A 14,951-nucleotide genomic window follows, 5' to 3' on the forward strand; every position below is an offset into this window, starting at 1 on the left:
GCCCAAAGACAGGGAATTTTCTAATGATTTGTAAACTGCTTCGGCTTAGAAATGGAGATGAGCACCATCCCACAGAGTTGGTCACGACTGGACTTAACGTCAGGGGAAAACCTTTACCTTTTTACCTCAAGTATAAATACTCTAACAAATACACACACAGTAAAATAACATTTTGTTGATGTCTTTTGTTGTCAGAATTGCAATTTAAACATTTACACATTTATCATCATTTTCACTCAGGATCAAAGGCAGAAAGAGTCCACCCAGTCTTTGCCCAGAGGAAGAGATGGGAATGTATGGCCCACAAGGCATTTGCAGAGAGGGTAACTCTGGTGATGAAAACTATACAACTGCAGAACTGGGGTCTAATGGCAGAGTCCATAGTGCTACAGATGGTGCCTCTGAAGGGTGTTGCCCTTCTGCCACTCCCAGTATCACCCCCCTTCCTCAACTGACTCACCAGGCTCCTCCCAGGCCACGTCCACAGGGTTTGGAAGCCCATCGTGCTCCACGTGGCATTTGTACCGTTCCCTCTCCTTGGGGTCCACCTTGACGCTCCGCCAGGTGTAGTAAGTCCCATCTGAGTTGGGGGACACCAGGCCGTGGAAGACATCCTGCAGCCAGACCTCCCCATCCCTTGTCCAGTCGATGTCGATGTCCTTGGGGTAGAAGCCCCCCACCCGGCAGATCAAGGTCTCCATGCCGTCATAGTCCTCCTTGCGTGTCACCTTCACTTCTGGATTGTCTGCAAAGATAACACCAGAATAAGCACAGGGTTTGACCAGTTTCCAGACAGGTGAATGCTCTAGTTTCAGAAAACAAGGCACACCGTGCGACTTCCGATCGATGTCAGCACTCACATCTATAGGACCCCCTAAGATAAAACAACAATCCCTTGCAAAGAAGGGGATTCTCTACCACCCTCAGAAGCTTTTTTATCAGGGCGAAAGGCCATAAGAAAATAATTAGTGTTGACAGTTTTGTTATTTTCCAATGGATTTATTTTGGACAAAAGCCCTGTCTGCGCATGCCCAGGGGCACCAGCTCCTTACAGTGACTTTTAAAAAGCTGTTTCTATTTGAAAGGAAATAGCACTCTGAACATGTTCAGAGATAGTCAATCTAAAAATCTTTCAGAAAACAAATATGTTCAAAAGGGAAACATGGGGCGGTTCCACACAGGGCTTTAACCTGGGCACAATCAGGTTTCTTAAACCCGACTGGGTCTGGGTTAAAGTTCACACACAGTATGGAGATGGGTGCAAGAAGATTCAAGCCATGGGGCACTGAGTGAGAAAGGAAAGAGCTACCAAAAAGAGTTGACATGCAGAGAGATAATGACTGGATTTGTCATATGGCCACAATTAATAACCTTTTAAGTTGATTTTAAAGTTTTAATCAGTACTTTCATGTTCTATATCATATTTGAGATAGCAAGATAATTATAAAGGGGGTATTAAAATTATCTACTTATACCAAAAGAACACGGGTTAACTAATCCAAGCCACTACGAAATATTTAAAACTATTTTAGTGGAAAGGCTCAAAAAGTTTCTAGATAAATTCTTATAAGAAAATCAGGCAGGCTTTCTTCCAAAAAGACACATTTGGGGCCATCTGAGAGTAGTCTTGGACACAACTGAACTCCTTGATAAACATAATGAAAGAAAAGCAGTACTAGTGTTCATAGATGCAGAAAAAGTGTTTGATAATTTAAATTAGTTTTATTACTTTATATACTGGTTCATGTATTTATACATGTGTATAGTTTTGTTTTGAATATCTAAGTTTAAAATATGTGTGTGTGTTCATAGGAGAAGAAGAAAAAGAAATTATTTACCTCTTCTAATGAATTTCAATGTCTTAAATTCTGTTTTAGTATTGTCCTATTGTGTAATAAATAATATGCCTAACAAGTGAGGTTTTGTATTTAAGATGGTGGTAATGATTTTAATATGAATCTTTTGTACTGCTCTGATTTACTTTGCTTAGGCGATCCCTCGTCGTTCGAGGACGATGGTCTTCCAACCTTGGTATCTTGGGCGTGTGTTCTTAGGTGACTGAAGAGACCGATTCTTGACCCGCATATTCTCCCGCAGTGAGGACATCGGTTTCCAGGTGGAAGGCGGTCCCGGTCGGGGTTAGCTTGACGCTCCTTCCTCTTGGCACGTTTCTCCCTTACTATGTGCCACTAGGCCACATCTCCTAGGTCCAATCCTCCAGTCGAAGAGCCATGGTCAGTGCTACTGGAGATGGTTTCAGTGCATCCAGAGCGCTGTGGTTCTGGAAAGGAACTTTTCCCAGCTCTGACTGGCGTGGGTGGGACTGGGCTATCTGGGAAGGGCTCTTCTCTGCAGCTGCAGAATCTCGCTTTCCGCCTACATCTGACCTGCTTCAGCCAAGCAAAATTTGACCACTGACACTTGGAAGAAGGAACGGAGTCAGTCTCTTGTAGCATGAAAGTTAGAACAAAAGGACGGGGAGAAAGAAAGGCATGTGGCAGCACCTTTAAAACTAATAGGCTTGTATTTTAGTATGCATTTTCATGGGCGTCAAATTCATTTCTTCAGATGGTGTTCACAGTGGTATTAAAGCATTCCCACAACTGTATAAAATATACTTTATAATCCGAGAATTTAATATCACTCTATACGGCATATATTGGTTTTTATCCATGAAAAGGCATACTAAAAACCAGTCTTGAATCGGGTGCTTCCTTGTTCCCTCTTTCCTCTTCCTCCTTTTGACACATGGATTGTTGGGAGTCATCCTGGACTTCTCAAGTCTAAATGTAGTTAGATAGATGATAGGATTAGATTGAGGGAATCCTTTCTCTGTATCCAAAGCATGCCTAGATAGGCTTTATTGTGTTTCCACTCTTTCTATCCTGTCTACGTCACATCCCTTACTTTGATGTTAGTAGAAATGTGAATCTTCAGAGACACTAACTTCCCATTGGTCGGAATGTTTTATGGCCCCAATAAACTGGACCATGAGGTCAGAACCATTTTTGGTTCTCTCTCTTCCTCTTTGTCCTCCAAACTAACAACAGCATCTTGCTGTCCCTCCTGTCAAGATGTAACTATCTAGATGTTTGTTATTTTTACCTTTTCATATTTACCTTAGAAACTAGCCTAGAGAGCTAGACAGCTCCTAAACCTTTCCATCTACAATGGAATTCTTTTTACCTGAATAAATGCTTTTTGAACTTTTACTGAGCCTCTGCAATCCATTTCCATCCTAACAGACAAAGGCTTTTCTTTGCTCACCACGTGTAAGTATCTGCTGTTTTGAAAGTCTGCTTTTGCTACTCTGCTATATTTTGGTGGAATCTCCCCCACAGAGGGTTAAATTGAGTCTAACCGCTCAGAGATTACCACAACATGGATGGGATGTTTCCCTTTCATCTTCTAGCACAGTGGTTCTCAACCTCGTGTCTCCAGATGTTTTTGGCCTACAACTCCCAGAAATCCCAGTCAGTTTACCAGCTGTTACGATTTCTGGGAGTTGAAGGCCAAAAACATCTGGGCACCCCAGGTTGAGAACCACTGTTCTAGCAGGATTTGCCCATGAAAGAGAAAGGGGAGCTATGGAGGGTGGACTGTACTATCTCAGCCTGGAAGCTTAAGGGCGGGGTGGGGGAGGAAGGTTATTAGTAATATATTTATTTAATTCTATTAAAACATATTCTAAGTTAAATACCACAGCTGCCGTTTGCTTGGATGGTTTTGCTGCAAACAGGAAAACATGAAGGAAATGCAATTCCCATTTGCATCTCAGGATTCCACCCCCACCCCCTGCTAAAATCTGGAAAAGTATTCAACACACACACCCCTCTTGTGAAGGTACAATCCAAACTCTCAGTGGCCCCTTTCCTACTATGAAAAAACTAAAATGCAGGTGGAGGGGATGAGAAAGATATGAAGATACTGTAATCCTCCTTTCCTACACCCCCATGATGTTCTTCACCTGTCCTCAGCAGGGTCTCCTTCCCGTACTCCAGGTGTCTCTGCAGCCACTCAATGCAGATCTCCTCCAGGTAGGCCTTCCTGCTCTGGGCAAAGGCAGGGTCAGCCTCCCACTTCCTCTTGGTGTTCTGGGCTGGGACTTCGGCTGCCGTCCAGGTGAGGGTCTCCTTGTCAAAGCTGATGTAGTCCCTCCCGTCGTAGGCAGACTGGAAATACCCTCCTTTGCTCCCGTCTTTCCTCAGCTCACAGCCATACATCTCCTGTAAAGTGTGAGCCCCTGAAAGAGACCCACAGGAGTCAGGAATATTCATTTTCCTCAGGCTCAGCATTAATCCAGTATTAACATTCAACTCCTGAGAGAATGAATCCCCCTTCCTCTTCCTCCCCCCCCCCTTCTTACTCCCCACTGACTGGGTGGGCTCCTCTAAAATCCCATGGAGACCCCCATTCTCCCATTTCATTTCAAAGGGGCCATTCCCTCATGATCCTCCCCTGCAGAAGAGGGGGTCCTGCCAATTCCCACTGGATGCTATTCTTCCATTAGCATCACATTTGGAAAAGGGGGCCCAGTTCCCACCCCTCTCCACCCCCCTAAAAACCAAGAACAACAATGAATGTGTGTCATTAACCAAGGCACAAGGTTGATCTCCCCCCCCCTTCTCTCTCTGAGGCTCCTTTAAGATTAGGATGAAGGAGGGAAAATGGGAGATGACTGCCCTACCCTCACCAGAACTCCACTAAGAAACATCTTATATTATGGGAGGGGTGGTCTTTTGATGCCAGAGGGAAATTATCTACCTCTTCTAATGAACTGCAATTTTTTATATCATGGGAGGGGTGGACTTTTGATCCCAGAAGGAGAGAGGGGCCTTCCTGAAAGAGAGAGTCCCAAACGGAATGCACCTCAAAATCTCCTCCCCATCCCATAATGAGATTCAGGCAACATTCCCTAGGATTTTATTTATTATTTTATTTATTTACTATATTTATACCTTGCCCCTCTCACCTTGAAGGGGACTCAGAACAGCTTACAAGTAGGCAACAATTCGATGCCACATAAACATACAAGTAAAATAAACATATACATTAAAACCATAAAGTTAAAACAATCTAAACATTAAAACCAATTATTAAAATCACACAACCCAAAATCAAAACATAGGAGCCATTCCAGTCGTAATTCCACTAATTCCATATCCACCAATGGCACTGAAATTACTGTCCAAAGGCTTGGTCCCACAACCACGTTTTTAATTTCTTTCTAAAGATCAGGAGAGAGAGAACTGATCTAATTTCCACAGCTGAGGGGCCACCACGGAGAAGGCCCTGTCTCTCGTCCACACCAGTCTCAGCTTTGGGCCTGGAGACACAGATGTCGGGTGGCCAGGACTGCTTTTGCACATCTAAATCTTGCGGACCAACTGCACCAGCTGTTTGACATGGTCAAGGTGGCACATGCTAAACTGGAGCAAGGTACAAGAGCCATACTAATCCCCTGTTTACTCCCTTGCCAGCCAGTGTGTTTTCAGGCATGATTGGAAGTGCTGGTTATGCCCCAGAAAGTTAAATATGGCTCAGATCCAGGCTATCTGGCAGACCGTACCTTCTTATATGAGCCTGTCCAATCTGGCAATCATCAAGAGAGACCCTCCTCTGAGTCCCATCCCTGTCACAAGCCCAGATGTGGGGGGTGAGATGAGAGGGGGTCTTCCTTCTCAGCGGCTGCCCTGAGACCCTGGAGCCCCTTCCCAGAAAGGACAGAACAGACCCCTCCCTGCTGTCCTTCCATCTGCACACAAAACCCTTTTTCTTTTCAAATAATGGGCTGAGGATGCCACAGTGTTTTAAACTGAACTGTTTTTAATTAGTTTTTAATCTTTTAATTGCATTTTATTCTTTTAAATCGAAATCTAAATACTAGAATACTTTTTAAATTTGTTTTTATTAATTTATCAATCCAAATGTACAAGCTCACATTTTCCTCATTCTACAATATCTCAAACACATCACGTTGCATACAATCCGACAACAAAAAAAAAATCATGAACATCCCCAAGCATATTTCCCATCAGTCTTTTAACTTTTCCATTACAACTTCACTATACATCTCTCCACTACACACCCTTCATCTACCTATACATGCTTTATTTTCAATATTATTATTATTAATTTATAATTCTAAATGTTTAAGTATACATTCTTTCCTCATTTTACAGTACCCCAGACATATCACATTGTATGCAATCCAACAATAAAGAAAAATCAGAATCAAAACATCTTTATGCATATTTCTTATCAGTTTTAGACTTTTCCATTACAACATTACTACATATCTCTCTACTACACCTTTTTATCTACTTATACATGTTTTATTTATTATTATTATTATCATTATTATTGTTATACCTTTTCCCCCTCTTCCCTTCCCCTTATTTTGTGCCACTTTCACCAGGACCAACCAACTCATATTGTTTCACAAATCCAAAATTTCATTGACTCTGTTGCCGGCTTATACCCCTTTCCCTCATTAAAAATATACTCAATAAATTTTCTCCATATTTTCCAAAAATCTGTTTGTTTTGATATTCCCTTTTTAATTTTAATACTGCAAGTCAGCTTATCATTAATTGCTATGTTCCAAATTTCCCTGTACCATTCTTCTAATTGGATTTCCTTTTTTTCTTTCCAGTTTTTTGCTATTAGCAATTTTGCTGGTTATCAAATTAGAAACCAATTCTTTCTCCTCTTGTGAGAGGATATTATCATGCATAAGTAATAATGCTGATTTAGGTGTATTCTTTATCTTTATTATTGCTCTTATTTCTTTAAATATCATTTCCCAGAATTTTTGTATAATTTTACATGACCACCACATATGAAGATATGACCCTTTTCCCTGACAGCCTCTCCAGAACTGATTTGTGTATTTTTTAATCTATCTGATTTAATCTGATGGGAGTTAGGTACCACCTCCATATCATTTTGTAATAATTTTCCTTAATTCTTATGGACATATTTTTTAATAATCTCATACTCCATATCCTTCCCCATTCTTGATTATTCAATTTTTCCCCCAAATCTACTTACCGTATTTCCTTCAAATGAACTTGTTTCTGTTCGTCCGTTAGTAATAGTTTATAAATATTGCTTACTGTACCTTTTAATGCAACATTCTCTTCTTTAGTCTCCCTTTGAATTATCATCTCTTCTATTTTTGTATATTCCCTACCCCCATTATACTTTTTCCTTAAATCATTTGACCATTTCCCCAATTGTAAATACTTGTACCACTCAAAGTCTCTTCCTCTTAGTTCATTTTTAATCCTTTCCATATTTACCATCTTCAAATCCCAATCTTTTACTTTCATTATACCTCTTTCATTAAATTCTGCTTCTAGTTGTTTTTTCAAATTTACTGGGAAGTTTTCTGTCATTAGAACTGGCATGATAGGAGAAATACCTGGCATTAGAGTTTTTTTTGTATCTTCCCCAAATCTCCAAGATATTTTTTAAGAAAGGGGTTGTTTAAATTACTATACCATTTCTTTTTATCCTTTTCTCTATTGTTCCTGTAAAAAATATATTCTAGTTTCAATTCTAATTTTTTATCGTCTTCTTCTAGCCCAGGGGTCCCCAAACTAAGGCCCAGGGGCAGGATGCGGCCCTCCAAGGTCATTTACCTGGCCCCTGACCTCAGTTTTATAATATAATATTTTTATATCAGTATTAAAAGTATAATATTGTATATACATATAATATTAATAGTAATATTATAATGTAATACAATGTAATATTACTAATAATACCATATAATAATATTAATTTTTATTATATATTACATGCAATATTACTAATAATATTACAGTATAGTGTTATAATTCAATATAATAATATATAATGCTAATATTTTTCTATGCTAATAATATAATATATTGTATATAGATATAAATTGTAAGCCACTCTGAGTCCCATTCGGGGTGAGAAGGACAGGATATAAATGTAGTAAATAAATAAATAAATTTTAGACTTAGGCTCGCCCAAAATCTGAAATGACTTGAAGGCACACAACAATAATCCTAATTAACTTGACTATCTTGTTGGCCAGAAGCAGGTCCACACTTCCCATTGAAATCCTGATCGGTTTGAGTTGGTTAAAATTGTTTTTATTTTTAAATGTTCTATTTTTCTTTCGTTGTTGTTGTTTTTGCACTAAAAATAAGACATATGCAGTGTGCAAAGGAATTTGTTCGGGTTTTTTTTCAAGTGATAATTCGGCCCCTCAACAGTCTGAAGGATTGTGGACCGGCCCTCTGCTTTAAAAGTTTGAGGACCCCTGTTCTAGCCACTCCAAGCTCTTTTGTTTAGCTAGGCACTCTACTATATATTACTAGCTGTGCCCAGCCACGCGTTGCTGTGGCGTTGTCTGGTGGTGTTGGTGAGAAATTGTTGAGGTAGTGGTGGTATTGAATGTCTGTTGTATGGTTGTCTTTATGTTTAGTATGCATTTGGTTGTTTGTGTACTGTGAAAGTGGTGAGGGTAGAGGGGGTCTATGTCCCTGTGTAGTATTGTATAGTATTTATACGTTGTCCATGTGTTATGAATGCTTGGATTGTGTCCTGCTGCATAGTAGAAAGGGTTGGGCTGGATGGCCCTTAGGGGTCTCTCCTGTCCCCTGGGCTGAGTAGGTTGCTAGGAGACCAAGTGGGCGGAACTTAGCCTTGTAACTGGCAGCAATTGGATAAAAACAATTATTCCTCTCCCTCTAATTAGGACTTTATTTTTCTTTTCTTTTTGTTGTATCAACCTAGAGCCATGGATGATGGGTTGTGTTGTCAAATTTCGAGGTTGGGGGGCCTGTAGTTTTGTTGTTTTGTCCGCTGCCCTGATGCCATCACTCTTTTATATATATAGATTTGATTGGAGTGATAATACAGTTTAAGATTTGGAAGTCCAAGACCTCCTTCTTTCTGTGGTCTATACCATAAGCATTTATTTATTCTAGCTTTTTTATTCCCATTACAGTATAAATTTAACATACTTTGCCAATTTTTTATTTCTTGATCTGAAATTTCTACGGGTAGCATTCTAAATAAAAAATTTGGGTAATATCTTCATTTTGACTAACGATATCCTACCAAACCATAATTTGAGTTTATTATACTCCACCAGTTTCTTATTAATTTCCTTTCTTAATTTGGTTAAATTGTGTATTTTCAATTTTTTTTAATTCTTTAGTTATATTTATCCCTAAATATTTAATTGTTTCTTTAATTTTGATTTTGATTTTCTCCTCCTGTTTTATTTTTTTTATCTCTTCTTCTTGATAGCTAAATATCATCATTTCTGATTTGTTCCAATTAATTTGTAAGCCTGTTATTAATCCAAATTCTGTTAAATGAGCCTCTATTTTCTCCCATTGTTTTATTGGCTGTTCCAGTGATAAAAGGGTATCGTCTGCAAACAAATTTATTTTATATTTCTCTTTTAGTCCTATTCCTTTTATACTACTCTCTTCTCTTATTACATTAGCCAATAGTTCCATTATAATTGCAAATAGAATTGGGGAAAGGGGACATCCCTGCCTTGTGCCTCATGTTATATTTATTTTCCCTGTTAAACCATCATTCACCATAACTTGGGCATAATTTTTTGAATATAATTTATCAATTAAGTTTCTAAATTTTTCTCCAAATCCAAATTTGTCTAGTATCATTTTCATTGTTTGCCAAGAGACACTATCAAATGCCTTATAAGTATCCAAAACTAATACTCCAGCCACCAAATTCCTTTTTTTTAATACTATGAATTACATTTTATACCCTACCCATTAAATTTGGCATTTGCCTTCCTCCTATAAATCCACATTGATCCTACTTAATATATTTATATATAAATTTATTCATCCTTTTAGCCATTATGGCACTTAATATTTTTGCATCTTGATTTATTAACGAGATGGGTCTGTATGATCCTGGATCTGTAGGGTCTTTATTCGGTTTTAGAATTAAAGTGATTAACGATTGTTCCCATGATGGTGGAATTTTTTCTCCCTTTAATAATCTATTAAATAAAACTTTTAATTTAGGTATCAATAATATTTTATATTTTTTGTAATATTCTGGTCCTAGCCCATCCAATCCTGGGGTCTTTCCAGATTTTAAATTATCTATAATTTCCTCAATCTCTTTCTCTGATATTGCTTGTTCCATCATTAATTTATCTGTTTCTTCAATCTTTATTTTCCAATGTTTATGTATATACTCTTTAACTTTTTCCCCCTCGATGGATTGTCACCTTGCCGTGGTGAGGGGGCTTGCGTGTTCCGATGAACCTGTGGGCACTGGAGTGATGCACTCCCAGGAGTGGCCGCAGGGGAGGTTCCAGACCAAGCACAATCCGAAGACCCAAAGACCTCAACGGCGGAGCAGGCGGAGGATAACATGGTACATGTTACAACGGCTGTGAAGGCGGAAGAAGGCTGCAACAGACTGAGAAGCCACTGTCGTTGTGTTAACCACACCACTGCTGGAACCTCACTCTGTGAAGACTGTGTGTTGACCGGCCGTGCACCGACCTCCACACATTAAAAAAAAATCACGCACAGGCGTCTTCCAACAAAAATAAAAACAAACCTACAAAAGTCCCATGGCGATCAGCGAGTGGCGACGGGGGCAGGACTGTGAAATCTGGAAGCCCCTAGTCACAGACTGGCACATGGGCGGTGGATATGGACTCAGTCGTTCTACCTCAAGGACCGAGGCAGTTGAGTAGTCCGGCAGCTGTATCCATGACTGAGCAGCCCTTTTTAGGATCCGCTCTGCTCACCCCACACGGGGAAGGGGCTAGAAAAGGTGCCCTAAACATAGTCTGCCTCTCCTACCCTGACTGGACTGCCGCGTCCAGAGGGGTCACCACTCTGCGGCCAAAAAAGAAAAATGAACTTTGGAACATGGAACGTACGGACATTGTTAGATAACACTGACAGCGAGCGCCCCGAACGCAGGACTGCTCTCATTGCAAGAGAGCTGGGACGCTTCAAGATCGACATAGCAGCCCTTCAGGAGACCCGGAGAGCAGGAGAGGGGCAGCTGAAGGAAGAAAAGGGAGGCTACACCTTCTTCTGGAAGGGACTACCTGAAGAAGAGCGAAGAAGAATACACGGAGTTGGCTTTGCTATCAGAAACGACCTGGTGAAGCACCTGACTGAAGCACCCACTGGCATCAACGAACGACTTTCAACCCTCCGAATTAACCTTGCCAAAAACCAACAGGCAACCATCATATGCGCCTATGCACCAACTCTAGATGCTGACGAAGACATCAAGGAAAAATTTTACTGTCAGCTGGATACCATCCTATCAGAGATACCTAAGGAGGACAAAATCATCCTCCTGGGGGACTTTAACGCAAGAGTCGGAAGGGACTCTGACCTGTGGCCAGGGATCATAGGAAAAGACGGGGTCGGAAACAGCAACTCGAATGGCATCTTGCTTCTCACCAAATGCGGAGAGCACAACCTTGTCATCACCAACACGCTCTTCCGCCAGAAAAACAAGCTCAAGACATCATGGAAGCACCCTCGGTCAAAGCATTGGCACCTCCTGGACTATGTTATCACACGTGCCAGAGACCGCCGCGATGTGCTTCTCACAAGAGCCATGACAGGTACTGATGACTGCTGGACAGACCACAGGCTAATCCGATCCACGATGGCTATCAAGATCGTCCCCAAACGCAGACTCCAAGGAAGAAAAACAAGGCGAAAAATGAACACCCAAGCCCTTCAGGAGCCCTCCAAACGAGCCCTTCTCCAAACAACACTCAAAGATCATCTACCCACAGAACACCCCGAAAATGTTGAGGAACATTGGAACAAACTGAAGACCTCCATCATCACAGCCTGCGAAGAAAGCATTGGATACCTAACTAAGAAACATCAAGACTGGTTTGATGATAACGACAAAGAGATCCAACAGCTGATTGATAACAAAAGGAAAGCCTTCCAAACATGGCAGAGAGACACCAACTGTGCTGCCAAGAAAAAGATCTATGCCAGTGCAAAAGCTGAGGTCCAAAGAAGGACCAGAGAACTCAAGAACATCTGGTGGACAAAGAAGGCTGAAGAAATCCAACACCTTGCAGATACCCATGACGCTCAGGGATTTTTCAAAGCCACAAAGATCATTTATGGACCAAGAAACCATGGCATACAGCCCCTACGCTCATCAGATGGAACCAAAATTCTGAAGGACAAAACATCAATTGCACTACGTTGGAAAGAGCACTACCAGAACCTGCTGAATCGCAGCTCCAATGTGGCCGAAGAGACCCTCTCACAAATCCCGCAACAACAAACCAGGGATGAGCTTGCAGCACTGCCTAGTTTGGAAGAAGTCAGCAATGCCATCAGCCAACAAAAAAACAACAAAGCTAGCGGACCTGATGGGATTCCCGCTGAAATCTTCAAAGAGGGTGGACCTGAGCTGATGCAACAACTCCACCAGCTCATTGAAAAGGTGTGGATGACCGAGAAAATCCCAGCAGACTTCAAGGATGCCACCATCATCACCCTTTTCAAGAAAGGGGACAGAACAGACTGCGGGAACTATCGTGGTATCTCCCTTCTAACCTCCGCCGGGAAAATCCTCGCAAGAATCCTTGCAAACCGCCTTCTCCCTGTCTCAGAAGACACCCTCCCAGAATCCCAGAATGGCTTCCGCCCCTCCAGAGGAACAGTGGACATGATCTTCACTGCTCGACAGCTCCAAGAAAAATGCAGGGAACAAAACCAACCTCTGTACATGGCATTCATTGACCTTGCAAAGGCATTCGACACAGTGAATCGCAGCGCTCTCTGGACCATCCTCCAAAAAATCGGGTGCCCTGACAAATTTGTGAACATCCTGCGGCTCCTCCATGATGACATGATGGCAACAGTCTTGGACAGCAACGGCTCCCAAAGTGACCCATTTAAGGTTGAATCAGGTGTCAAGCAGGGATGTGTTATTGCCCCCACCTTATTTTCCATCTTCATCGCTATGATACTTCACCTTGTTGATGGGAAGCTTCCCACCGGAGTGGAAATCATCTATCGGACAGATGGCAAGCTATTTAACCTCAGCAGACTGAGAGCCAAAACCAAGGTCACCACAACATCTGTTATAGAACTCCAATATGCTGATGACAACGTAGTCTGTGCGCATTCAGAAGAAGACCTACAAGCCACTCTAAACACCTTCGCAGAAGCATACGAGAAGCTCGGCCTCTCACTGAACATCGAGAAAACCAAAGTGCTCTTCCAACAGGCACCAGCTAATCCCTCTGCAAAGCCAGGAATACAGCTTAACGGTGCAACATTAGAAAATGTTGACCATTTCCGCTACCTTGGTAGCCACCTCTCCACAAAAGTCAACATCGACACTGAAATACAACACCGCCTGAGCTCTGCGAGTGCAGCATTTTTCCGAATGAAGCAGAGAGTGTTTGATGACCGGGACATCCGTAGAGAGACCAAGGTGCTTGTTTATAAAGCCATTGTCCTCCCAACCCTGCTCTATGCCTGCGAAACGTGGACTGTGTACAGACGTCACACCAAACTCCTGGAGCGTTTCCATCAGCGTTGTCTCAGGAAAATCCTGCAAATCTCTTGGGAAGACAGGCGGACAAATGTCAGCGTGCTTGAGGAAGCAAAGACCACCAGCATTGAAGCGATGCTCTTACGCCATCAACTCCGTTGGACTGGCCACGTTGTCCGAATGCCCGATCACCGTCTCCCAAAGCAGCTCCTCTACTCTGAACTCAAGAATGGGAAACGGAATGTTGGAGGGCAGGAAAAGAGATTTAAAGATGGGCTCAAAGCCAACCTTAAAAACTGTGGCATAGACACTGAGAACTGGGAAGCCCTGGCCCTTGAGCGCTCTAATTGGAGGTCAGCTGTGACCAGCAGTGCTGCGGAGTTTGAAGAGGCACGAACGGAGGGCTTAAGGGAGAAACGTGCCAAGAGGAAGGAGCGTCAAGCTAACCCCGACCGGGACCGCCTTCCACCTGGAAACCGATGTCCTCACTGCGGGAGAATATGCGGGTCAAGAATCGGTCTCTTCAGTCACCTAAGAACACACGCCCAAGATACCAAGGTTGGAAGACCATCGTCCTCGAACGACGAGGGATCGCCTAAGTAAGTAAAGTAAGTAAGATCCCTCCTTTGCTGTATATAGATCCTGGTAAAATTCCTGAAAAATTAATATTTTATCCTCATTCCTGTGCATTGTTTTCCATCCTTATCTTTAATTACAGTTATTAATTTTTTTTGTTTCTTAGTTTGTGTTGCGTTAGCTAATAATTTAGAGTTTCTATTACTATACTCAAAATACTCTCTATTTAAATAAATCAAATCTCTCTGTGCCTTTTCAATCCCTCTTTTTCAAGTTTTCTTTTTTGCTATTAATTTTGCATAACTCATTCTATCTTGTTCTATCGTATATCTCCTCTCTAGTTCCTTAATTTTCATGTCTAATTTTTTTCTTCTGCCTCCTGTTGCTTATATAAGTATATAAGTATTATATTCTTTAATAAAGAGTCCCCTAGCCACTGCCTTCATTGTGTCCCACACTATTGTAACAGGACATTGGTTATTATCATTTATCTCCCAAATTTCCTTTAATTCTTTTATTATTTTTTCTGTTATTTTTTATCTTCTAATACTCTGTTATTGATTCTCCATCTTTTAGCTAATCTATAATTTTTTTAATTTGTATTATAATACTAATTAGTGCGTGGTCAGAGGTTTTTATAATCTCTATTTCTGCATCTTGAGTTTTAGAAATTAGGTCTTTTGAAACAAAAAGTAATCTATTCTTGAGTAGTTTTTATGCACTGAGGAATGGAAGGTAAATCCTCTCTCATTACCCTTTATCATTCTCCATACATCTATCAATCCTTCCCTCGTTATTACCTTATTAAGTTCTGTTATATTCCTTTCCCCCTT

General features: G+C 41.2%; 1 protein-coding gene across 4 annotated transcripts in view; it reads right to left on the minus strand.

Moving 5' to 3' along the window:
* LOC100554718 (H-2 class I histocompatibility antigen, Q9 alpha chain) overlaps positions 1-14,951 on the minus strand; it is a 35,170-nt gene that overhangs the window by 15,202 nt on the left and 5,017 nt on the right. For all 4 annotated transcript variants that reach the window (XR_010002464.1, XM_062969446.1, XM_062969445.1 and 1 more), the window contains exons 3-4: positions 3,968-4,243; positions 461-745 (exon numbers count right to left, since the gene is read on the minus strand). Coding sequence is in view for 3 of the 4 variants with exons in the window: in XM_062969446.1 (XP_062825516.1) it covers positions 461-745; positions 3,968-4,243 (561 nt within the window). In the remaining variant the exon portion in view is untranslated. The remainder of the gene's footprint in view (positions 1-460; positions 746-3,967; positions 4,244-14,951) is intronic.

Source organism: Anolis carolinensis, chromosome 2 (assembly GCF_035594765.1).
Source record: "Anolis carolinensis isolate JA03-04 chromosome 2, rAnoCar3.1.pri, whole genome shotgun sequence".
Taxonomy (NCBI): Eukaryota; Metazoa; Chordata; class Lepidosauria; order Squamata; family Dactyloidae; genus Anolis; species Anolis carolinensis.